Genomic DNA, 27,870 nt, shown 5'->3' with positions numbered 1-27,870 from the left:
ATTGTTTCGTAACACATCGTAACATAATGCAAGTGTAGCATATTGTAACACATGCATTGTAATATATTATATTATAACATATTGTAACATATTAGTAACACATAAAGCACCTATTAATCTGGATCTTGTTTTTATAGATCTGTGATGATGACCTACTTGTGGTTTATTAGTATAATGCCTTTTGAACATTTTTCTGATGTGACTCTGCTAATGTTTATGTACACATACAGTATAATTATGCTGAGTGATCAGCCTGGCCTTGATGAAATATATTTAATTATAAATTTAATGTATCGTTCATGTCAAACATATCAAGTTGATGACTTCAAATATTAGTGATTACCAAAACATAGGATTGAGCCTTAAATGTAATTAAAGTTTGCAATACAATTGGCATGGGCCAGAGAGTTATTATTTACACTTTTTTAAAATTGGAACTTAAACTTTTAAAGGTAAAAATAACCATTTTTAGGATATTAGTTAGGAAAGCAAAAGCACACAAAGTTTTTATTTTGACTTTTTGTTTTAATTAGACATCCATTGTAATGGCCTTTGACTCCTGTCCTGATCAGTACAGTCCCCTCATGTTAAAAGTAAATAAAAAAAATCTTGCCTTGTCCCAAGAGCTTGCACTCTAGTCCACGTGTTGTACTGCTATTGCAGCCAACTCTGTCTACAGGCATAAGCTTTTAAAGGAAACCAGGATAGAGCAGACTATTAGGCTGCAATTGCCGACTTTTTGAAAATGCTGGTTGGCTGGCTGCTTTGGTCAAATCAATCAATAATTTCTGAGTCACTGATCAGGAAGGAGTCTGCGGATCATATCATGAGTTCTGACTTTAATTGCTGCATTCTTGCTCTGGGTCAGTGGCTCAGAAATGATGAAGACAGCCAGGCAAATAGCATTTTTTCAGAGGGTTCTTTGAAGTAGCCTGTCTTTCTCAGTGCAGGTTTCCTTTAAGACCGAAGCTCTTGGGGAACTACAAGTGTCTTGCACCCTGAAGCTTGCTCTTCCTTCTTCACTCTGGTCTTTTATTTCCCTGCAACGCCCTATGCTCTACCTGTCAATGTCTTTTTTTATATTTTCATCAAGTCTTTGTGAGATCATTTCAAACATAAATTCAGGGGATTCAAAGATAAAATAGACGTTTCCTTTGAGTGATCACATGGCTGACGTGCCTCCTTTCAGTGAATCTGCCACAGGCTGTGTTTGCATTAATGTTTAATAGTAATACCTAGATAAACAGGTGAGAGGCTGGGTGAGCTGATTGCATGCCAGGGACAAATATTTCTCTTGGCACAGGGGAGCTGGAGCCAGTGAAATAGCTGATCATAAAGTCAGGTGTGTGTGCCTGCTGTTTATTGGCACCCCTGGATGGAGCTGAATGCTATGTCAGGTGTGTGTCCCTTGCTCTAAAGTACAGTTACCTGGCTCTTGTCACGCAATGCCCTGACACGCACTCACATCTCCTCTCCTTTCTTATGGGGGAGGTGAAGAATTTCCCTGCTTCCCCCCAGGCGACCCCCATTACTTCCTCCTATAGGTGTCCCTGATCATCCTATACATTCCTTTACACAGCCCCCCTACAGCCTTCCCTGGATCTGCTACTACTATAGATCACTTGTCACGCAAGCTGGCAATCTTTAACCCACAGGAGACAGATTACTCAGCTTAAACTTTAACTACACCAGAGACAGGGCTAGAGAATGACTGCATGATCCTGGGGGAGAACCTCCACATCGATCAATATCGATTCACCCACCTACAATTCCATCGATTGGCAACGCACATTAGGATCTGTACTCATTGTGTCACTCAAATTTATTATACGGAGAACCTTCTATTACATCTGATGTAGAACAAGTACCCATTGTAATATCTATCTATCTATCTATCTATCTATCTATCTATCTATCTATCTATCTATCTATCTATCTATCTATCTATCTATCTATCTATCTTTATCGCAATAGTCATTAAACATCAGATGTAAATAGGAGGTAATATCTCTCTCTCTATCTATATATATATATATATATATATATATATATGTGTGTGTGTATGTATGTGTGTGTGTGTATGTATATGTATATGTATATATATATATATCTATATATATATATATAGATATCTATATATATATATATATATATATATATATATATATAGATATCTATATATATATATATATATATAGATATCTATATATATATATATAGATATATATATATATCTATATATATCTTTATTAGTGATCACCAAACATAAATAAAATATTTATTTATTTATGTATTTATTTATTTATATTTATTTCTTTATTTCTTTTCATCACGGTGGACGCTTGTCCAACATCAGATGTATGGTTCTCTATATAGGGGTTCAAGCACTTCCAGGAGTACTACATGTGCCTAAGAAAGTGTGATTTTTGCCCATCTTACCTGCTGAAGTATAAGTCTTGTTGGCTCCCCGACATCTACACAGGACTTGCTATTACCAGAGGTCAAGACAAGAAAATCCATCACTTTTGGAAGGTGCTGCATACAGATGAGAAGACAACTTGCTATCCATAACTGTAGTGCACTATATATGAGCTGTTGTAGCACAAACATGCTAATAGTTCACAAGCTAGTGTAATGATTGTGAACAACGTGCTGGAACCTATAGCAACAGTTAGATTTGGCTGCACTTTGCACTGTTTTATTGGATAGGCTCAGAAGGACACAAAAGAGCCGATGAAAACATGAACACACAAGTAAAGTTGTTGCCATTAGCAACCAATTATTTTTCCTCTTTTCTTATATGGAAAATTAAACAAGCATTATGGCTGGTTGCTGTTGGTAACATGTTCAACTTTGAACTCATTTTTGGTATTTTTTGCAGCTATACATCCGACCCAGCATGCTGGTAACTATAACCAATAATAAAAAGGTATTAGATTTCAGGATTTCGATTCACCTCCAAAGATTACCACTGCAGGACCATATGATTACCCATAGGATCTACAAGCCAGTATGCCCTAATTTAATATTATTGGTCACTTTTTTTAATGTTATGGTAATTAGGTATATTTTTAATACCAATTGATGAGTTTATTGGCACAGATGGTGCATCAATCCACAAAAAGATCATGAAGACAGAATTACAAATAGGATGTTGGAGTGTCTTCCTAGCTAGCTTCCTTATAATCTGGAAACAATTTATGCAAGATGGGGGGATGCAAGGAAAATAAAAGCAGCATTTTAGCTTGCACATGATTGGATAATAAAATCAGCAGAGCTTCCCCTCATTTCAGATCTATCCCTCAGATTTACAGCGACTGCACTTCCAAGTGCGCTTTCAGTGCAATTTCAAGTCTTTGCACTTGTAGTTTGCACTTGTAGTGCAAAGTGGATTTGCCTTTGGTAAATAACCCCCTATGTGTCAGACTTGGGAGAAAGCTATGCGAATCTTGTGTGAAAACTTTTATACATAGATAAGTGTAATCTGTATGGCCGACTATTGTTATAAATATACATTAAAAGCTCAAATTAATTTCTGGTAAGTGCAAAAGGTAAATGTTCGTACAAGGCTGCTTTTGCATTTGCAATATATGAGATGTCCTCCATAGGATGTAAATAGGCTGTCCGCAAAAAAAAATAATAAAAAAAAATAATAAACTATTTTCTCCAGTGCAGTTTTCTTGTAATCATGACCTTTCATATTCTATAACGCAATACAAAAAGTGTGTGGGGGGGGGGGGGGAGCAATGAGTTCGTGAATTAACGAGTAAATAAAAATATTATGAAATTGCCTATTCTTTTTTTTTTTTTTTTTTTTGGACCAGGGGATATACTGCATGTTTGTAATGTCGGAATATGTTTTAGGAGTATGTCCTCTACACCTTTATCCCCTCTGGTATCAGTGTACATAAACTTTGCAGTATATGAAAGCCTGCAATAATAGGACAGGTTCAAATGTATATTATACATACATATTAATGTTTCCTCATAGCGTGCTATCAGGTCATAACCTAACATTCTAATTATTGTAAGTGTACACCATCTGAGCTTTCCGTGCAGAGTGTGAAGTTACAAAGAAGTATTAAGCAACAACATGTCACGCTATTGGAGGTGGGTGACAAGTGATCGAGGAACATGCTATTTGTCAAGGATGATTTTATTTAGAAATATAAAGTGTCTCTGATATCACATGATCACAGTCAATGTTTATTCGTTTTATTAGGGTTCAGGGTACCCCAGGGAATTAAAGTCGGGTAAACAAAGAACATTAGCAAGGGATGTCCCCAATTTATTTTGATGTCATCATAGGTGATATATTCTCCATATATTACTATGAATGATGATATTTCTTTTTTTGGGGTACATCAGACAGCGTCACCATATTGTGTAGCCTTACTATGACAATATAAAAGCCAACTACTCCAATATCTGAAGTTTTGCTGATAAAAGATGATTGACTTGAAACATATATACTGTAATTTATTGGGGGTTTTTTTAGCAATATGCTCTAATATCATAAATCTATCAGACGTATTGAGCAAAGTGCTGTTAAGTGCAATAAAAAAAAAAAAATCAGACATAGATATAGATATTAACCCATGTAGTCTAGTGACCTAGTCTAGTGCAATTATTTTCCATTAGTTTAGCTACAGAGGGTGACTACCTCTAGATTGCTATGGCACACTGTCTTATCAATAATCTCTGCTCTGTTATTAAATAACCTATGTTTTGGTATTACAAAGTTGACATATTTTAATTTAAATGAACATACCAGTAGAATGAGTGGCAATGTATATGCTCTATACAGTTTGTACCCCGATGTAATAGCTGAGCACCTTCACCTTGATTTAAAAAAAAAATCATCAAGGTCATCACTGTATAGTATACTGATATATGATTGTGTTCGCATATACACCGTTATTTTCCGACCATATGTGTCCTGATAAGATACAGCTTAGTCACTTTATATAACTTCTAGTTACTTTTAACGACCAGGATACGTTTATTATATGCATAGGATAAAGCAAAGAGATGTGATATGTATGAAAAGGTGTCAGGACTTATCTGTAGCTTCTACTTAGAGATATTACAATGCTTCACAGCAGAAGGTACCTGCCCTACACATCTAATGGTATGAGCCCTACACAAGTGATATCATGAGCCCCATACAACCGATTAAATTAGCCCTATACAATTGATATAATGAGCCCCATACCAAAGATATAATGAGACCAATAAAACTGATGGTATGAGCTCTATACTTATAATATAACGAGTCCCATACATACATCCTCATACTGATGGTATGAGTCCCATACAAAAAAATATCACGAGACCCATACAACTGATGGAATAAGCCCTGTACAAATTATATGATGAGTCCCATAAAACTGATGGCATGAGCCCAATACAAAAGATATCATGAGACCCATAAAACTGATTATATGAGCCCTATAAGATATCATGAGACCCATAAAGCTAATAGTATGAGCTCTATACAAAAGATATCATGAGACCCATAAAGCTAATAGTATGAGCTCTATACAAAAGATATCATGAGACCCATAAGACTGATGGCATGAGCCCAGTACAAATAATATAATGAATGATGTACAACTAATGGTATGAGCCCTTTAAAAAAGATATATAGATAGCCCTATACAAGTGATATCGTGAGCCCCATGCAACTGATGGTATACCACACAGGTGAAATCATGTGCCGCATAAAACGGATGGTATGACAATGAAATGAGTCCCATACAACTTATGGTATGACCCCCATACAAAAGATATCATGAGCCCCATACAAGTGATATGATGAGCACCATACAACTGATGGTATGACCCCCATAGAAAAAATATCATGAGCCCCATACAAGTGATATGATGAGCACCATACAACTGATGGTATGACCCCCATAAAAAAAGATATCATGAGCCCAACAAGTGATATGATGAGCACCATACAACTGATGGTATGAACCCCCATAAAAAAAAAATATCATGAGCCCTACAAGTGATATAATGAGCACCATACAACTGATGGTATGACCCCATACAAAAGATATCATGAGCCCCTTACAAGTGATATGATGAGCACCATACAACTGATGGTATGACCCCCATAAAAAAAGATATCATGAGCCCTACAAGTGATATAATGAGCACCATACAACTGATGGTATGACCCCATACAAAAGATATCATGAGCCCCTTACAAGTGATATGATGAGCACCATACAACAGATGGTATGACCCCCATACAAAAGATATAATGAGCCCCTTACAAGTGATATGATGAGCACCATACAACTGATGGTATGACCCCCATACAAAAGATATCATGAGCCCCTAACAAGTGATATGATGAGCACCATACAACTGATGGTATGACCCCCATACAAAAGATATCATGAGCCCCTTACAAGTGATATGATGAGAACCACACAACAGATGGTATGACCCCCATACAAAAGATATAATGAGCCCCATAAGTGATATACTGAGCCCCATACAACGGGTGGAATGAGCCTTATACAAGGGGTATCGTGATCCCCATACAGCTGATGGTATGAGCCCTATATAAGTGATATGAGCCTCATACAAATGAACCCTGTACAATTGATATCATGATAGGATACAACTGATAGCATACATACTATACAAAAATATGGCTGATGCCATAAGCTCTATACAATTTGGTATCATGACCCATACAACGAATTAATAATACTACGTAAATGATATCATGAACCTTATGCAAGTGTTAGTATCATCCTTATACAAAGGATATCCCGATCCTCATACAACTGATAATGGTATATGAGCCCTTTATAAGGGATATGAGTATCATACGATTGATGATATGAACCCTGTGCATTTGGAATTGCCTTATACACGGGCTATTGTGATTCCCAGACAACTGATTGTATAATCCCCGTACAGTTGATGGTACGAGCCATGTAAAAATGATGCCATGCCCCCCCCCCCCCCCCCCCACACACACACACACAAAAATACACACAAATGGTGGTGTAAACCCTATATAAGTGATGTAATGATCTACATACAACCAATGTTATGAGCTCTATACAAGTGACATCGGGACCCAATCCAATAACGGTATGGCCCCATACAAGAAATATGAAGGTGATATAATGACCCTATACAAGTAATGAGCCTAATACAAGTAATGGTATGAGCCTAATAGTGATAGTACGAGCCCAATAGTGATAGTACGAGCCCAATAGTGATAGTACGAGCCCAATAGTGATAGTACGAGCCCAATAGTGATAGTATGAGCCCAATACAAGTATTGGTGATCATATGAGTCTAATACAATGTATGGTATGAAGGTAATAGTTGTAGGTGTGCGGTGCAGGTATAAGTGTTCCCATTCCATGCGGACATCTACTTTCTATTCCAGACAGAAGTTTAGCACTTTACTCAGCGTGTGTAGCGTGATCGTATGTCTCTATTCAGCCCTGTACTTTCTAATGACGGAGCCGCCCCATCGCATGCTTATCTGACTATTAGATCTGTTCTCGGAATGAATGGCTCCTAGGAGGTTCCTGTTCTTCACGCAACCATTTACATTGCAGTTAATGATGAGCCTGGTGGCGGCTCTCCAACAGGATGGTCATGTGAGGAGGAGCTCTGTCCAATCAGGAGTCAGCGAGGTGTATATAAAAGCTTGCAGGCTATACCGCACACTGGTACTCACAGCAGGGTACAGGCAGAAGATTACCTGGAGCTAAGAGCAATGAGCTTCTCATCTGGGATAACCGGTATGTATGGACGACCCCTATACACCTACCTAACTGCTGGTCATTATCCTCTATACACTGTCCTACCTGCATTGCTGGTCGTTATCCTCTATACACTGTGCTACCTGCATTGCTGGTCATTATCCTCTATACACTGTCCTACCTGCACTGGTGGTTGTTATTCTCTATACACTGTCCTACCCGCATTGTTGGTCATTATCCTCTATACACTGTCCTACATGCACTGGTGGTTGTTATTCTCTATACACTGTCCTACATGCACTGGTGGTTGTTATTCTCTATACACTGTGCTACCTGCATTGCTGGTTGTTATTCTCTATACACTGTGCTACCTGCATTGCTGGTTGTTATTCTCTATACACTGTGCTACCTGCATTGCTGGTTGTTATTCTCTATACACTGTGCTACCTGCATTGCTGGTTGTTATTCTCTATACACTGTGCTACCTGCATTGCTGGTTGTTATTCTCTATACACTGTGCTACCTGCATTGCTGGTTGTTATTCTCTATACACTGTCCTACCCACCTGCTCTGCTAATCATCATTCGCTATACACTGTCCTACCTGCACTGCTGATCATCATTCTCTTTGCACTGTCCTATTGCACAGCTGACGTGATTCAGGTGGTACAACACACATACTGGATACTTTTTATGTATGTTCTCTTATGATATGCATCTTTCTTAATATAATGAGGATTTAAGAGCTAGAGGAAAGCTTTCATATACTGGCAGATGTGTTCCTTATGTTCTGTTAATCTCTTTTGCAGTACACTGGTAATTCTTTTAGGCACTGTATAGGTTCACATGTGGGATGACAACCAGAGACCTCTTGCACATTGCAGAGGGGAAGGAACTCATTAATCATTATTTTTTAGCGTTTCTCTTATTTATTGTTTAGGGTGGATGTTTTTAAGCTTTGACTTTGAAAATATACAGTATAGTAATGCAGTATTTTAATACATCAGGATTATAGACACCTGCTTGATTATTATACACAGGCGTGATCTGGGCAGTAGTATAGCCAGATGGGAATTTTTGCTTTGTTTTATTTAAAAAGCTAGAACACTTCTGCTTTAAAAAAAATGGAATTATTGCATGGAGAATTGGTCTTTTTCCATTTCTCCCATTTCTGTCCTGTCATGAAAATGCTTAAAATGGCTGTTATTATAATCCTCTGGCTTTAATGCTTTCAATAAGTTACCTCAAAAAAAAGTATAAATTATGACTTATTTTTCTATTTTTCGTCAGTGATACTGAAATGTTCAAAGCTAATTGCATTATTATAGGGAGGTCATGAAGGGCAAATACATGATTTTTTTGTGTTCCAAAAAGCTTCTAAACTCAACTGCCTAGAAATGACTATAAAGACCCTGTGTAAATGTTCTGATATGATAACATAGAGGAGAGTTCAGGGGCAGCTGAAAAAAAATGCCCAACTGCTCCTAAACCTCTGTTTACCGGCAGCAGTGTACATGAGGCCTAAAAGACAATTTGTCTGGCTGTAAGGGTCTCAATGAATGTCAGGTTGCTGGGGCGAGACTGCATGGTCAAAAAAGTCTTGATGATTGGGAGGTTGCTCGAGACGGTATTACGTGGTTGCAAGGGTCTGAATGAGTGTGGGGCTGCTGAGACGGTATTGCATTTGCAAGGGTCTCAACAAGGGTGTCAGGCTGCTGAGACGACTTTGCGTGGTTGAAAGGGTCTCAACAGGTGTCAGGTTGCTGGGCCGAGATTGCGTGGTGACAAAGGGATTATTTATTTATTTTTTATTTTTTTGACAAGTGAGAGGTTGCTGAGACGGTGTTGTGTTTTTCAAGGGTCTTAACAAGGGTGTCATGCTGCAGAGATGATTTGCATGGTTGCAAGGGTCTCAACAGGTGTCCGGTTGCTAGGCTGAGATTGTGTGGTGGCAAAGGTTTTTTTTTTCAATTCATTAATTAATTTAATTTAATTTATTTTTTTGAATGAGTGAGAGGTTACTGAGACGATATTGCGTTTTGCAAGGTTCTCAACAAGAGTGTCAGGCTGCTGAGACGATTTTGCATGGTTACAAGAGTCTCAACAGGTGTCAGGTTGCTGGGCCAAGGTTGCATGGCGGTAAAGGTTTATTATATAATTATTTTTATTTATTTATTTTTCTTAATGAGTGAGGGATAGTTGAGACGTTATATTGTGGTTTTACAAGGGTCTCAACAAAAGTGACAGGCTGCTGAGACGGTTTTGCATGGCTGCAAGGGTCTCAACGAATGAGAATTGGGTTACTGAGAAAAGGATAGAAACACCTGGTTTGTTTGGCGGCTTACCGTACCCTTAAGCGAGCAGGTATAAGGGATAAGGACAATGTCCGTTTGGTAGGTTCCGTAGGGGTAACTAATGAACGATATGGGAGACAACGAATGGTAATGAATTGATAGGACATAAAGAATTTGGTAACAAATCTTACTTGTGGCAGTATGCCATGCAAGTGAGTTAGCGGCGGACTGTAGCTGGAGTGCAACATATCGGGAAGGTGTGGCGTGATGCCGTGCATGAGGCAAAACAACAAGGTTTGGTGTAGAAAATAGAACGGGAGAAGTGCGTACGAATAATTTGTAAGTTCCACTGCGGGAACCAAACACATGGTATGGGCAACACCATGAGTGGCCACAAATTTTGACATGACAAACACGGTAACTAATTCTACCTGTGACAGTGACCGTGCGACTGGGTTCACATTGGACTGGAGCGGGTGTGCAACAAGCATAATGAACGGAGAAGCCGCAATGCACTTGCGATCAAATGCACAGACTCACAAACATGAGGTGAGCTGGGAGGAGTCGGCCCAGTGACGTGTAGTATCGCGCACTGAACCGACAAAGAGCATGGGCGAGTGGGCTGCTTAAATACCCTCCGGGCTCCTTCCATAAATACTGACCTTCTTATATATTACAATATTGAAAAATTGTTTGAAACCATAACAAATGTACATTAGCTGGACTTGTGGAAGCCAAGCAGGAAATAATCACTATAGTCAACCCCAATCCCAAAACTGAAAAAGTGCCTAATTAGCCATGGTGGATTGCATTTCAAAGGCATATCAGTGGCGGTTTGCAGACATTCAGGAAGTGATACTGCCGCCCCTTGAATGCCTGTTTTGCTTTTTTTCTCACTCCCAATGGGGATTTGATATTGAGATACCAAGCCATAATTGCATGCCAAGCGTTTGGCACTTGGTTGCAGTGCAGTCTCATTGGCCTCAATAGGTACATTTGGCAAGTGGAATGCCTGCCAAATGCAACATGGCTATTTAAAACAGCAACATGGCTAGGTCTGTTTATAGACCTGAGCAGGCGCCATGTCAGTGAGTGATGGACATGGATAAACTGTTTATTTTTGCTGCCACCTTTGTGAACAAGGCCTTTACATTGGAGCAGAGCAACAGTAAACTATCACCACTGTGCTGCTAATTAGAAAGCAGTAGTCAAGAACATACATTTACAAACTATCTACAGATAGTTTCTTTGAAACATGAACACGTATTAATCAGATTATTTACATTAAGCTGGTAACATTCACATCCAAAACATAAAATTAAAATATTTTATATTTCCTTTGTGCATAAGGTTATCTTACAGCATGTAGTTAGGTACTAATGTATTACCAACAGTAGTAGCTTTTAAGCCATCTGGGAAAGCATTCACCAGCCAGTGTGCATGAAGTTCTTAGCTCCTAATAATTTTGCTTGCATGGTCCTCTCAGTTCAGTTCTTAGTAGTTATCTGTCTGCATACCTGCATCATTATATAATATGTTTCTTATAATGCAGGGGTTATCAGCACCTTTCCTGACCAAGGTCATTTGCAATCTACTGATTTTTTGTGTCAGGAACAAAATTTAAAAAGTATTTCTCCTCAAGTTGCTGGTTTCAAACTTTATTTTAACCCCTAAAGTAAGCCTTTAACACTTAAGTTTCCCATAACATAAGTGTGAAATGTGACCCTTAAAAAGTAGCCTGACCTGAACAATTATAACACTTAACTCTAATGCCCCGTACACACGGTCGGATTTTCCGATGGAAAATGTCCGATCGGAGCATGTTGTCAGAAATTCCGACCGTGTGTGGGCTCCATCACACATTTTCCATCGGATTTTCCGACACACAAAGTTTGAGAGCAGGATATAAAATTTTCTGACAACAAAATCCGTTGTCGGAAATTCCGATCGTGTGTACACAAATCCGACGGACAAAGTGCCACGCATGCTCAGAATAAATAAAGAGATGAAAGCTATTGGCCCTTGCCCCGTTTATAGTCCCGACGTACGTGTTTTACGCCACCGCGTTCAGAATGATCGGATTTTCCGACAACTTTGCGTGACCGTGTGTATGCAAGACAAGTTTGAGCCAACATCCATCGGAAAAAATCCTAGGATTTTGTTGTCGGAATGTCCGAACAAAGTCCGACCGTGTGTACGCCCTATAACACTTAACCCTAACCTCAAATGCCTGAAAATCCAAACCTAGACATGGATTATAGAGTGCTGAAACTATTGATACCGAAAGCTAATACTCTTGATACACTCAGTATTTCAGAGTGCTGAGATCATTGTTTTCTGGTCACACATTACAAAGACGGTAATTAGGTGTGTCACATTACCTCTGTTCTTGGCTGAAGAGGTGTAGAGGATCAGAAAAAAAGGTTCCAGCCTGCCTAATCATTAGTTACACCCACCCTTAATAAAATGCTTGGATGTCAGACATGGATTGACCATTATCCAAGCACTTGGATGTCAGACAAAGATTATCCATGATCCACAAGGTTGGATGTTAGACATGGATTGATCAATAACTAAGCACTTGGTTGTCAGACATGAATTGACTATTATCCAAGCACTTGGATGTCAGACATGGATTGGCCATGATCTAAGAGCTTGGATGTTAGACATGGATTGACCATTATCCAAGCACTTGGATGTCAGACATGGATTGACCATTATCCAAGCACTTGGATGTCAGACATGGATTGACCATTATCCAAGCACTTGGATGTCAGACATGGATTGACCATTATCCAAGCACTTGGATGTCAGACATGGATTGATCATAATCCAAGAACTTGGATGTCAGACTTAGATTGGTCATTACCACATTATGACATTATCACAATGAGAAAAAAGACTTCCTTTTTCCTATGGTATAATAAAAAAAAAAATCAAAGAGTATTTGTCAAGATCTACATAATATGAACTGGTTAAAGTGTCTAAGGAGACTCAAACCTAGTGATTTATATGCAGCTACACCTTTTAATCTTCTTAAAATGACCATCAAAGGCTATGTTCAATCTGTGACTTAAACATGAATGATTTTCTACTTAAGACCTTATGTAATGTATATACTTTCTTTGATGTCAGGTAATTAAATCACGGACAAGTTTTTACAAGCATTACCATATATACCATATATGAATTATGTCATGTATGTGACGTTATCCATGATTCAGAAAAAAATGTGTGAAAAGATCTAGAATTAAAGTTTTTAACTCATTACATTCAATCTTGCTATGATGAACTGGCCATACATATTGCATTCTGAGTGTTTAAATCTTTAGATTTCCCAACAACTTAATAGTGTAAAAGCTTACCTGAATGCATATAAATCTAATAGGTTGCTTAGTTAGCCTCTTAGACACCAGCCCTAATGTGTCCATGCACAGCCAAGCCAGGCACCCTCTCTGGGTATTGATTGTGTTGACCAGTTGAGGAACCGGCTTTGTAGGATATCAATCCCTTTCTTCTATGAAGAAAAGGGAAAAAGAGATTAATCATAGACATACTATAACTGCTGTTACTCTTCATTGGTCACATCATTGATGGTCCTGGGACATTATATGACAAAGATGTCTAAATCAAACTCTTATACCCTTAAGCTATTTCTAGTTAATCCTATATTTTAACTTCTAAATTGTGTACTAAGTACCCTACTGGTTAATTAATGCATTTTGGTTGCTTGCCTAAATATAGTGATTTATAAATATACAACGATAATTACTAGCTGTTGTGAGTAGAAGGTCAGACTATAATTTTTTTTCCTATCATATAGTGTTTTATAACAGCTTTCTCTATTTTTTTTTTTTTTTCCTTAGGCAAGATGATGAATGTGGTCAGCTACTTGAGTGAGGTATCAGCCACAGAGGTGCTTCTTGCCTCTGTGGTCTTTTCTGTGGTTTTTCTAATCCTCAAATCCTACAGTCAGAGGGTTCCTCCTGGTACAAAAAGAATGCCTGGGCCCTTTCCTCTGCCATTAATAGGAAATACACTCTCCTTAAGCAAGAATCCTCATCTCAGTCTTACCAAGATGAGTGAGGTTTATGGTGATGTGCTTCAAATCCAGATAGGCACAAAGCCTGTGCTAGTGCTAAGTGGACTGGAAACAATCCGGGAGGCTTTGATAAAGCAAGGTGAGGTGTTTATGGGACGTCCTGACCTCTTTACATTTCGCCTGATCGGTGATGGACAAAGTTTAACATTTAGCCAAGATTCTGGTGAGGTATGGAAAGCCCGTCGCAGATTGGCGCATAATGCCCTTAAGACCTTTGCTATTGCTCCCTCCCTCACATATTCTAGTACATCTCTGGTGGAAGAACACATATGTAGAGAAGCAGATTACCTTGTCAGAAAATTCCAGCAGCTCATTGAAGAACAAGGAGAATTTGACCCTTATAGATATGTGGTGGTTTCTGTAGCCAATGTCATTTGTGCAATGTGTTTTGGAAGACGCTACAACCATGATGACCAAAACTTCCTCGACATTGTCAACCTGACGGATGAGTTTGGAGCAGCAGCTGCCTCAGGAAATCCTGCAGATTTTATCCCTATCCTTCAATATCTTCCAAGCCGGGCCATGAATAGATTTGTGGACATCAACAAAAAGTTTATGAACTTCATACAGAAGATTGTTCATGAGCATTACCAAACATATGATAAGGTAAGAGCTCAATACAAACATATTCCACATACACAATACTACATTTATGTTTTTTGTACAGTATATGGAAGACACATAATTTATGAAGAAAGTTTTGCTTGCTTGCATAAAAAAGTATCTTAGAAAGTAGTGTAAGTCAGATGAAAGAACACTTACAAAACTTTACTACATAAAATCTAACCAGTAAAAATTTGCCAGCTTGTTAGGCAATGTTGCTAAATAGTACAGCATTTTATCTACTGTCAACATTTGTTATAATGAATGCTTTATACTTTTATTTCAGAATGCTGTTCGCGATATTACTGATTCTCTAATTCAACATTCTCAAGAGAGGAAAGTAGATGAAAATTCCAATGTGCAACTATCAGATAAGCAGATTATCAACATTGTTAATGATCTTTTTGGGGCTGGTGAGTGTGAAGTTTTTGCAGAAGAATATTTTAAATGTAGCTACTCAAACATGTGATTATAAACTAACCAGTGGTGATATTCAGTATTTTTTGTAGTTTAACCATTCATACTTTGCTTGAGTCCTGTGCTGGGTGATGTTGTAATGCTGCTGCAACAATAGCACTTGCTAGGACTTAGACTTGCTAGTAACTACTCTTAAAATAATCACTGGTCCCAGAACCATGAGCTTCTATATTAAAGCAGAACTAAACCTTCCTTTCATTTACAGCCAAGGAGGCTGAAACCTTAGCCTCTGTGTGATCTGCAGGGGCCTGGGTGTTCATGTTATTAGATGTTACCAGTTATGATACTAGCCTATTGACGGTTTGACGGTTTGGTTGAAAGCACAAACAACAGTGAAAGTTATTATTTATGGCCTGCCTTAAATGTAACTGTCTTGGAAAACAGTTAAATAAATGGGTTTAGTTCCACTTAAAGGTCCATATAGCAGACAGATAATTTTATGCCCCCCCTCATTGTGCCCCTCCCACCACCCCACTTCAGATCATTAAATTCTACAGTGTTTGGCTTACTGAAGGCTTTTGCAGTGGCTCCTACCCAGGATTTCCCCAGCCATAAATTTTTGACAGCACAAAACTATAGAATGTACTGTACAAAACAGCAAAGGCTAATCCAATGATAAATAGTGTATCTTATGTTCTGTCACACTCGCAAAGCTTAGTTATATTCATGAATATTGTCTGTGGCTTTTAATGATAGGGAACATGTGGCCTTAGTTCCTATTTTTTGATGTCCTGGAAATTAAATGATTTATACGTTGCCAATCTGGTATTATACTGTTACATAATATAAAATTGTAATCTCTTTCGTGCCTTTTTTAGGATTTGACACTGTAACTACTGCCTTGTCATGGTCTCTGACATATCTCGTGGTTAATCCCAAAATACAAGACAAAATACAGAATGAACTGGGTAAGTGACACAATAGTAACATATTAATGTTTAGGGAAGAGAATAGCTTGTAGGACTGAAGACGGGAATTTCAAATCATGATTATAATTCACCTGGAATACTCTTTAGTAGTTGTATTTATTGCTATAAAAGTGAAGTTATCTCATTCTCAACATTCGTGATTACATAATATCTGTAAGAGAATGTCACTGAACTTGTACTGCCACAAATCTATGTATGCATCGTTAGTACTTTAATCACATAAAACAGCATTCAGTAGCCTAAAAGTGCAGTTTTCATGTTTAATACTCTGCATAGCATATTTATTATTTTTTTTACTTATTGTATTTTTTTTTTCTTAGTTTAAACGGTAAGTGCATTTTAGAAGATGAAGTTCATTCTCTATAAAATTAGTCAGTTTAAGTACATCCTTAACATACGAAGTTCACCTCCTGGTCTGCCCAGGAATAGGTAGGGTTGACATTATGAGGGGCACTAGCTGTCTTTAAAATAGTTTACATAGGATAGCACTGGCCCTGGCCATAGAGAATAATGGCTACCCTTAGACATGCACCAAGCTTAGGATAAAAATGGACGGAAAGGGGCTGTCTTTTTTTATGAAATTACCCCTTTAAGGGAATTTCATTGGTTTATTGACTGTCACACTATACACTTTCACAAGTATAAGCATCCCTTTAAGTGACTTGAGCTTTAAAACCTGATCTGTAGCCGACACAGTAAAGGTATACTTATACTTGTATGCCCAATTGTGTTTTACAGTGTGTTTTTTGCATTAGATGTCCATGGATTTGCATTTAAAATCACCTGCAGTTTCCCCTGCCGACAGCCCATTTAGGGTATCAGGGGACTGTCTGTGGCTGCTGTATGCAGACATCCCTGTGACATAGAACAATAGGTCAGCTGATATACTGCCATCTTTGATTACACTTACAGAACATCTGGTGGGAGTGGCATGTTTTTTCAGAACCCCCCTCCCCAGACCAATAACTGTATTGCCACACTGAAGCTAATTATTGAACACAAATAGATGGCAGTAAAAGCTAACAAATTATATGGACAGTCATAAAAACACTAGTTGCATTACATGGCATTTTCTAGATTTTATACAGATCAGCTTTAAATATGTACTTTTTGTATCCTGTAACAGATCAGGTCATCGGCAGAGAACGGAGGCCCAAATTGTCCGACAGATCTCAGCTGCCCTATACAGAAGCCTTCATCTTGGAGATGTTCCGTCATTCATCCTTTCTTCCCTTTACAATACCACACTGGTAAGTACAAACAGCATTACAAGTTCTAATAAAAGTAAAAATTGTATGTAGTTATAAAGACTCATGTCTATAAAACAGAAAGTTGGATATGTTTATAGCTTTTAAATATCAAAGGGTCAATCACTTCATATTAAAGTGCTATAAAACCCAAAAACAAAACCAATTCTTAGATGTGATGGCTGCATTTCATTTCACCTCTGACAGGGTTTGCTTACAATGGACAGTTTTTATTTATTTATGTAAAACCTTTATCCCAAAAAGAAAAAAAAGTGTTAGCTGGAGTTTGGCTTCAATTTGTTAGTACATCTAAATCTGCTAGTACATCTAACATTTCCCTCCCCCCAGATTAACAATGCTGCTGTCCAAAGGTGCTCCTTCATCAAGAGTGGGAGCACTCTAATACAGGAGGTGTGTTACTGGCCAGATCACCAGGTGAAAACAGAAGGAAAAAAGCCTAAAAAAACTAAATTGACGCAGCCACCACATCTAAGGAGATTAGTAAACTGCAATATATTACCTTTTCGGTTTTGGATTTACTACCACTGTAGGTGATTAGATACGCAAGTATACTGTTGCTGTGAAAGATTATCGTTCACTCAAGGTATCCTGTATGCATATTAGTTAGTTATTAGTTCCTGCAATACCTTGTCCAATATTCTGGCTAACTGCCCCAGAATAATTGAGTTCCAAGGAACTGAACAAAGATTACAGCTATATTTTTTAAATGCCATAAATAGCTTGTCTAGTCACTGTCTAGTATAGAAGGAAAGAAGCTACAGTTACAGCTGTACAAATTTAGACTTTAGAGGTCTGGACTTTCCATGCTAATTTATTTATTTTTTTAAAAGGGATCCCTAATAGGCTTTGTTTTGTATACCTTACCTTTTCTTAAATTCAATAAAAAGAATTTACTAAAAAAAAAAAAGGATCCTATGTAAATCAGTTGTAGAGTGTAGAGATAAGCCCCAAATTTATATGGTCCATGTATTTCAGTAATACATTTGGTAAGTTTAGCAGCTTCCTCGTGGCAATTTAGAAATTCTTCATTGCTTTATCAGTAAATTTTAACAGCAAGTAGTATTTGAATGTTATGGTAGCATAAAAAACATTAAAGTGGATGTAAACCCACTCTCATCCTTTCTAAACTACTGCCATAGCGGTTATCTAAGGATATACTTGCCTCCTTCATGTATCCTTACCTGTCAAATGTCTCCCCTCTGTCTTTTATGAGACCCAAAAAACTGCAGAGTCTGTGGGTGGGTCTGTTCAGAGCTCAGTGGGTGGAGTCGTGATGTCAGTAGACTCCCCGCCCACCTCTACACTCCCCTTGTCAACATGCAATTTCTCCTGTGTATTTCTTACACTGAACTTCTGCTATGATCACTAAAATCCAAACAAAACCCAGAAAAGTCACCACATGACTTCAGCATGCCCAATCATGCTGAGGTGTGGAGCAGCCAATCCTGGGAGAGCTGGAGAAGAAAGGAGGAGGGGATCTGAAGTACACAGAATGTCTCTCTCAGGCTCCTGCATGTAATATGTAAATCACCTGTCACTCACAGCAAGGGGGAGAAATGGACACCTATTTCTCTGTGTGTCAGTTTTTATCTCACTGAAAAAAGATAAGAGGATTGCTCAGAGCTGGATTAACTCTGTGTGGCAAGACTGGGGACAGGTGACATGAAATCCTATAGTAGAAGATGCAAGCCTTACTTAAAAAAAAAAATTACATCCACTTTAAAGTGTCTAAAAACAACTTTTTTTTTTTTTTTGAATAGAGAGGTGAGTCGTTAGAACTTCTGGCAAAATTGTATTGCTATTTGTTTCCTAGGTGTTTGGGAGATCCACCTTCTCTATTTTCCCCTGTGACCATTGTCACTGGGACTGAAGCTAATGCCAGAGCAGAAATAGAGGGATATCAAAGGAGACGCTTGTTCTGTTGACAACTGTATAAAAAGGGCTTTCTCTCACTTTAGCAAGAATTCTTCTCACTTCCTGTTGTGTCTTCAGGACAGCAAGTGAAGGAAATATCCAACCCCCAATGGCATGCAGATGTAAAAAGAAACTGACCAAGTTTTTAATCACTCTGTACTCTATCCAAAATGAGAAGTTTTGGCTTTAGATGCCTAAGTAAATAATATAATAAGTCATCCACTACATTTTTGTGACTTAGATGTAAGATGTTTGTCTTTTTATGTTGCAGTACCACCTCTGACACTGTGCTCAATGGATGTTTCATACCCAAGGGAATATGTGTACTGATCAACCAGTGGCAAGTGAATCATGACCCGTAAGTAGCTATTTTTTAATTTTTTTTGTTTCTATCATTTTTTAGTAAAAGGTCAGACATTAAAGTTAGTGTAATGATAAGGAGGATGTATAGAGTACACATGAGTGCAAATGTACCAGCATGATACCATAATGTATTGTATGAAACCAACAAGGGATTGGTTTCTCCGGGTACCACTATTTAGAGGGAGCTGTAGTGGCTGCCACTAAACATGTGCACCAGCCAGATAGACTGATACACTGCAGTCTACACTAGGGGCAGATTGATGTGTATACTGATGTCACTAGACCAAAGTACTATTGGCAAGTACCCTTGGTCTAGTGCAATCACTTACAAAGCAAGTTACACTGACTGTCAGTGAATTGCTCTATTCTATACAGACAGTGCATGGCGGAGGTATTTCCAGCCCAGTGCTGTCTCTATAGTTTTTAGCAATCTACAGGAGACAGGGGGCTGGAAGGAAGTGGCATCGGACCTGTGCAGTGCTACTCAGGTAAGTATTCATGTACATTGATCACAATGGAGGCGGAACAGGATAGGTGAAATAAAGGGGGCATATTCTGGCCTCCATAAAGGAAAGACACTCTGACCACCATATGTTACAAAGTACTGAATGCTACGGCCTTCATTACTAGAATTTAGGCCCATGAAGGGTTGTCACTATCAAAGCACACCATCCCTATATCATCTTTTTGCAGTAGTTTATTACTATTAAACCACTGAATTTTACTTAATAGTACACCACTAATATTCCCATGGTTCAACATGGTGCATTGAGTGCATTGCTATTACACCCTTGTGTTTTATTTACTTAGCATGCTGTTATTATCCACATTTTGCAGTGCACTGTCTCTTTTTTTTTTTCTGGCCATTATCATTTATATAAAGTAGTTCTAAAAGTGAAAGTTTTTACCCTAATGCAGTCTATGCATTAAGGTAAACCCCCACTACCTGTTCCCACCCCGTTCCTAAATACTTATGTGATTCCCCTCACTAATCCAGTGCTGTCCTGGTTGCAGCACCATTCCTCCACTTCCTGTTCTCACAGGAGACAGAGCAGCGGGTGCCATAGGTTCTTACTGCTGTCAGTCAAACTTCTGTGAGGAGGGAGTGGGGTATGACTTACCAATGCTGTGTATGTTTATGGATGCAAAAAGCCTAGCTCAGGAGCATGCCCTGGAATACATAGTAAAAAAGGAGGAGAGAGCGCCGGTGGGTGATTCCAGAGAAAGAGAACAGTGCAATATCAAAGGACAGAGCAAGTACATATTACATCTTTTTTATTTTAAATAGAAAAAAGAGCCTTTATGATCACTTTGGTTTCATAATTATTGCTGAAAATTATGTTCATGCATAGGGGTGTATGTGCGTTGGGAGTGGGGGGAGTCAAGTTGGCTAGGTGTGTCATTGGATAAACGCTCGCTTTAGATTTTTTAAAAACTGCAACTTTTTATAAGCCAGAATATAATTTTTTGCCTGTCTTAACTCTAATATCCTTTGTTTTGTCTTCAACTATCTTAGGAAACTGTGGAAGGACCCATTCAAATTCAGCCCAGAACGCTTCCTAAATGAAGATGGCTTGTCACTAAACAAAACTGAGATGGAAAAAGCCCTGATTTTTGGTTTAGGCAAGAGAAGATGTGTTGGTGAAGCCATTGGCAGAGCTGAAGTTTTCCTCTTCCTCACCACCATGCTCCAGCAGATGCAATTTTCAATACAAGATGTTGAGAAATTGGATATGTCTCCCCAGTATGGACTTACCATGAAACTCAAGCGGCATCATGTGACTGCCAGACTGCGCTTTTCTATGATGGCTACTCAATAGAGATCCAAGCTGGGCAAACCATCTTCTATGCAAAAATCAGGACTTATTTTCATGCTGTGACCTTTAAATGCACCACTTTTTTTTTTTTTTTTAACACCTTGTGACTGTGCAAACTGAACAATATCCTGTTGCAGGAAAGACTTTTCAGCAATTAAGCTGTTTATTTTTATTTGTCATATATGAAGGAATAAACCATAAGTCTTAGTAAAGCTGTATTAATAAAAATCAAAAGCTTATATGGCGAATATCGCCAAGATACTGAGGATTCTGGGACATTAGTAGAAAGCTTCATTACCTACCTATATGTATTAATTATCTTTATGCCATTGTGATTTTATGCCAAGTCTTGCCATACAAACATAAAGAACCAGGCTTGTTTCATCAACAGAATCATGTTCTTACAGTGGTCTAGTTAAAGTTATGAGCATATTTTTTTATATCCAACCATTCCATTACTGGTATGTAATAATTAGCACTTTTCCTTGTTGTCTGTTCTTGTCCTGCTGGCAATGCCTTTGTAAACCAGTTTTATGGAAATGAAATATTTGCTGTTGTAATGACATAATGAAATACTTTGTGAAATATCTGTATAGTATTATGATCTCTATGAGATAATAAAAGATTAATAATGTTCTTTAGTTTTAGTTTAGATTTTATTTATCAATAATTCCACTAGCAATTTTCTCTACATTCACCCATGTTTTTCATATTGATTCACTTTTTCACGTTGCCTCTATAGTTTTCTACCATTTTCAAACAAGATGCATTGGCCAAATATTTATTAAGTTTTGCCCAACATCTGTACTTCAATGGGAGAGTGCTTTACTGTTAAAATAGAAAAATCAACCAATAAAAACCTGCCTTTGACTCTACTCCACCATGTGCACTCAGCATATCACATGAAAACATTGTTTAGACATATTTGTGAAAAGTCCAATGACATCATACAGTAATTATAAAATTATTAAACCTATTTTATTCTAAAACATTAAATACTCAGAGAACAGATGCAAATCACAAAAAAAAACACGTATTGGCCAATAAGTAAAACTTCTTCAGCAATCTATTGAGATCAAGTATCGCTAGGTCACTAGTAATTTCAAAAGAGGACAGCAATGGTACAAAACTTTTTGTGGGAAAAACAAATAAAAAATCTAATTTTATTTAAAATAAAAACTTATAACAGGTTAGGGGATCATTCATAATTAAACACGCATAAAGCAATAATGTACACATGGACCATTACATGAATTTTCCAGCATGGCAGATAATTCATAGCAAACAGGCTCTAGCACATATTTCTCAACATGTTTCCTGAGCCAGCGCTCGCTTCATCAGGAGATGCCTGAACTCATAAATGTTTGCCAAGGAAAGACCAGGTCATTAAAAAAACACACACACCATATACTTACAAATCCACTGAAGTGACAAAAACAAACAAAAGCTTGACATAGGTCCCAGTACAATAGGTTAGTAATAATATGGCAACTGGTCCACAACGTTCTGGCTGGGAGTTGAGAGGGAACAAACCAACCACAAAAGATCATGAAACCCACATGGGAAGGGGCAACCAAACTGCTTAGGCTGGGAAAACAAAAAACATACACTTATGATAGACAAGTGCACAGAAAAAAAGAGAAACAAATAAGGTGGCTGGATAGACAAAAAAATGCCACATTGGAGAGATGCATCCAAAACCAATGCAGTAACCATTGGACAAGTGGAAAAAAGAAGTGAAAAAAATGGTGAAAACAAGAAACAAACAAACAAAATAAAAAAACGGCTAGCAGATAAGGGTTGGGTCAGAAAAAATTGATAATAAAAATGAATTAAAATTAATATAAATAAGTGTCTAAAGATGAATATGGGTTGAAAGTGGAAAGTATGGCAAAGTGCCATGGAAAGGAAAATGACAGAGAAGTCCATAAGTGCCATGTGAAATACCTGTAACCAATTGCACAGACATAAAGTGAGGATCAGCCCCTTGGGAAGTTTATATCCTTATACTATCCTTATGCCCCGTACACACGGTTGGATTTTCCGATGGAAAATGTCCTATCGGAGCGTGTTGTCGGACATTCCGACCATGTGTGGGCTCCATCGGACATTTTCCATTGGATTTTCCGACACACAAAGTTTGAGAGTAGGCTATAAAATTTTCCGACAACAAAATCCGGTCGCGTCAATTCCGACTGTGTGTGGCCTGTTCCGAGGCACAAAGTGCCACGCATGCTCAGAAGAAATTCCGAGACGGAACAGCTCTGTCGGGTAAAATTAGCGTTCGGAATGGATACAGCACTTTCGTCACGCTGCAATGTCAAAAATAGTTTAATACAGCGCGCTCTCTTCTTTATAATGTGAGAAGAATGAAGTAGTTTTGCTGCTCATATTCACACAGACTTCTCACAAACTTATTTCTTTATTATTTATTGTGATTCCCTCAATATATTTAGATTTGTCACATCTGACCAAATTTGTTTTTGGTTGTTTTTCAATTTTTTTGGTTTTCTTCCAGGCTGGTTTTGTATTTTTGGGGGTTTTTTTATTTTCAAGCCTGTGTTTTTATTGTGTTTTACTCCAGAATATTTTTGTGTGTTTGTGTGTCAAGTTACCACAACACCATTGATATCTTATATTATTTAATCTGTAGGAGATTGTTTGGTGTTGGTGTCCCTTGTTAATTTCACATTGTATTTTGAAATGTACCTGAATCCTCACAAACAAACTGTCCTTTTTGAAGGAAAACACAAATAGGAGAGTATAACTGAACAAAAAATTCCTTTATTAAGGGCTCACAACTAAACAAAGAGGGAGGCAACTCTGGAGAAACAGCTGGAATGGGTGAAGCCTTGGACCCCCAGGGCACACATCAATTATTTTCAAGCAAAATTGGTGGCCTGAGGAGTCCATATCTAAGGGAGTGCAGTCTGGTCCAGAAGTCCAAGAGATCCGGAAAGCAGCAGATGACATCTGTGTCCCCAGGCTGTGGTCATACAAGAGACTGCATCTTTGGCCAGACCAGACTGAACCCAGGGTCATCACTCTCTGGTCTTCCTTCCACGCTTCCTTCCACGCTGTGGCTGTGGTGGTGGAGTTGTGGCAGCAGGAGGAGGAGGAGGATGGTCCAACTCAATCACGTCGGTCTTGGGTGTGATTTCGCCACTCACCCCCTTAGTTAGGACTTTATAAATAAGTTGCTCACACATGAGGCGTTGACCCTCCTGCATGCACTTCAGTTTGGTGGCAGCCATGCAGGCAAAGGCCTCTTCAGGAGTGGGTAAGGCTCTGAGTGACGCAGAAGCCTCCTGAATGAGCCTGAGTGCTGAATCCTGCATGTGAGTCGCCTTCCTTGCTCTTTTGTATGGAAGGCGGAGGGGAGGAACCTGCGATTCTGTCAGGCTGCGACTGGTCCCAGGCTTCTCCTGGCTGACACTTAGCCCCGCCTCCTCCTGGCTGCCACTAACCCCCACCTCCTCCTGGCTGCCACATTCCACAGCCTCCTCCTGGCTGAGGTCTTCCTGTGTATGAAAAAGGGACATCGTTTTAGTTTTTTATTCATCAATCACACACAATTTTCACCTCATGACTGTTGCAAATTGAATGTTAACAAATATAACTGATGATCATTCTGAGCCCAGCATTTTTCATTCTTGTCCCAATTTTTTGTGCCCACTACTGTCTATTGATATGTAAAACACTTTTTTCAATCAGCAATTCGTGATTAATAATAACATCTAGTAAACATAATTTATTTATTGACCAGAAATCTGTAGAAGAATGCTATACCTGACTCAAGCTGGGTTCCTCCACTTCTTCCTGGCTGGAAGGCCCAGGTTGGACATCAGAAGCCTCAGCTGGGGTGGAAGGAAGAGTAGAGAGGGATTTCTTGACTTCAGTGTGGTCTGACAGAAATCGCAGCCTCTCATAGTACCGCAGCCTGGGGACATAAACGTCATCTGCTCCAGCTCCGGATCTCTGGGAATCCGTGACCTTCTTGCGCTCCCTAAGATAAGTGCTCCTCAGGGCACCAATTTTGGTTTTTAAATAGGGGATGGTTGCTGTGGGGACCACCGGCGTCACCAACCCCAGCAGTTTCTCCAGCGCTGCCTGCCTCTTTTGTTTATTATTATAATGAGGATGTCTCACCTGCCACAGACAGGGCAGCTCCCTGTATTTGTCTATGAACAGGGGGAGGAAATTGTGGTCGTTGAAGCCATCCATTTTCTCTGCAAGAGACAACACAAGACAAACCCTAATGTCAGGCTAAAGTCTACTAATCTTGTTACAATATAGGCCTCAATCTAGAAGCAGTATAGGCCCAAGTTTGGCTCTTACCTTCGTTATCACGATCGGCGCCTCGGATACTCCTTCCTCCGCTCACAGATCGTACGTACTATGCACGCGTGTTATGCTTTATACACACTGCGCATGCGTGTAATTCCGCCCGCCCCTGACGTTCTTTCTAGTCTATTCCCCGCCCCTTTTCGTTCGGCGCAGTGGGGGAAGAGCACATGGCGGAGACACAGCAGGTGCGTGCTAATTACAGCAACGAGGAGGAGGGGGAGGAAAGGCTGGAGCCGGAAATGTCTGGATCTAGAAGGAGAAGATTTAAGGCCTCAAATATGTCCTTTGGGGAGATGTTGGAGATGGTCGACATCCTGAAGAGGGCCGACTATGATGGAAAGTATGGACCTTACCCCAACCCCAATGTCCGAAAGGCCAAGATAATGGCGAAAGTGGTCAGGAGTCTGCACCTGAATTTCGGGGTACAACGATCGAAAGATCAGCTCAGGAAGCGGTGGTCGGACCTGAAATTAAGAGAACATGAGCAGTACCGAAAGATCCGGAGAGTGCTGCAAAAAAGTAAGTAGTTGTCCTGTGTTCCTATTCTTTTTGTGTTTATTACGTTTGTGCTGCTCCATGTGCTTTTAGGAACTGTTGTACAGTTAAAAATAGCAACTTTCATGTTCATGGGCACATTATTCGTTCGTATCAAACATTTTTCTTTCGGACTATAAAACACCATTGTTTTTGCCATATGCATTTGACCACATTTTTTAGGGGCTACTTGTATGAAACTAATTTGGTTGTGTAGATGTGTTTGTTACTAGAATGAAATGCAAACTAGATTCTGTGTAAGGAGAGGACACTCAGCAGCTGTTTTCACATCTAGACGCTGGAGCACTAGTGTGGGACACAAGAACACCATTTTTATTAGGGGGCCCACACAGGTGCTCCAGTGTATACTATAGGGGGGTCTCCATCTGTGAACCTTGTACAAGACAGGTAAAGTTTTGAAGCTTGACAAAGGACAATACAAATTATACATCTTGGATCTCTGCCAAAATAGACAATTGTACCTCACTCTCCAACTACCAATGTTTCATATTTATAGTTCTGCCATCAAATATCTGTGTGCTAAGTATACCTTTTTTGTTTCACATAAGGGAGAAAAGACTCGGAGGACACCCCTCATCCGAGGAGACCAGAGACCCCCCACCTCTTGAAGAAGTGGAAATACCCCCAACACAAGAAGAGCAGGAGGAAGAAGACGTGGTGGAACTAGTCACCACAACTAGTGAGTGTCTGCGACCACAGGCTCAGGTAAGAGATGGATTCCGGCATATTTATAATATATGTTTTTTTTTTGGTTTCTCTCTTTTTAGATGATTGTGATGTTGTGGATCCTGATCCTTTCACCTCGGAAAGTGGCCAGATCCTGATTGGGGAGATCATGGGGTGTAATGTTGCCTTGGAAAATATCACCAAAAACATCAATGATGTTATTAATAAAAATAAAAACATCATTAATGTTTTGGGGAGAGTTTAAAACCCCTCCAAAGCCCTTTATTTTATGGTGTACTACAATTTTATATTTTTTTGTAGAAAAGCCAAATTTGGAGGATGCACACAGTGTGCCAACATGTGCTATCTGCCATCACGGGAGATCAATGGATGTGTTTTGGGGGTGCAACCCCTTCCTCAATAATAAAGTAGCTGTGAGGAAGGGGTTGCGCCCCCAAAACACGTCCCCTGATCCCCCGTGATGGCAGCTAGCACATGTTGACATTCATAAATTGGTGTGCATCTTCCAAATTTGGCTTTTCCGGGGGTGACTTCACCCCATCTGAACGCAATATCAAACACAGTTCCTAAATACTCATGTCTGATATTGCCTTCAAGTTCTACCAAATGTAAACTTTGTAAGTTCAAGATTTGTGTCTTTCTTGTTGGTTTGAAACATGACTATTTTATCTTAAATGGACATTTGTACTTTTTCTAATGCCACCCCAAAAATTGTTATACAACAAACATGTTGGTTTGTTTTAAAAACCTTTTCTAAATGCACATGT

At 38.9% G+C, this 27,870-nt stretch overlaps 1 protein-coding gene across 1 annotated transcript; it reads left to right on the top strand.

Annotated features, from left to right (window-relative positions):
• The first annotated feature begins 7,654 nt into the window (after positions 1–7,654).
• CYP1A1 (cytochrome P450 family 1 subfamily A member 1) lies at positions 7,655–22,155 on the top strand. The gene is made up of 7 exons (XM_073619011.1): positions 7,655–7,787; positions 13,908–14,749; positions 15,033–15,159; positions 16,042–16,131; positions 17,279–17,402; positions 19,606–19,692; positions 21,214–22,155. The coding sequence occupies exons 1-7, from the start codon at positions 7,763–7,765 to the stop codon at positions 21,515–21,517; spliced, it is 1,599 nt and encodes a 532-aa protein (XP_073475112.1). The 5' UTR covers positions 7,655–7,762; the 3' UTR covers positions 21,518–22,155.
• The last annotated feature ends 5,715 nt before the right edge of the window (positions 22,156–27,870 follow it).

This window comes from Aquarana catesbeiana, linkage group LG03, assembly GCF_042186555.1.
Source record: "Aquarana catesbeiana isolate 2022-GZ linkage group LG03, ASM4218655v1, whole genome shotgun sequence".
Taxonomy (NCBI): Eukaryota; Metazoa; Chordata; class Amphibia; order Anura; family Ranidae; genus Aquarana; species Aquarana catesbeiana.
Note: the sequence above shows the minus strand (reverse complement) of the source record. Positions and strands in the feature narration are given on the sequence as shown.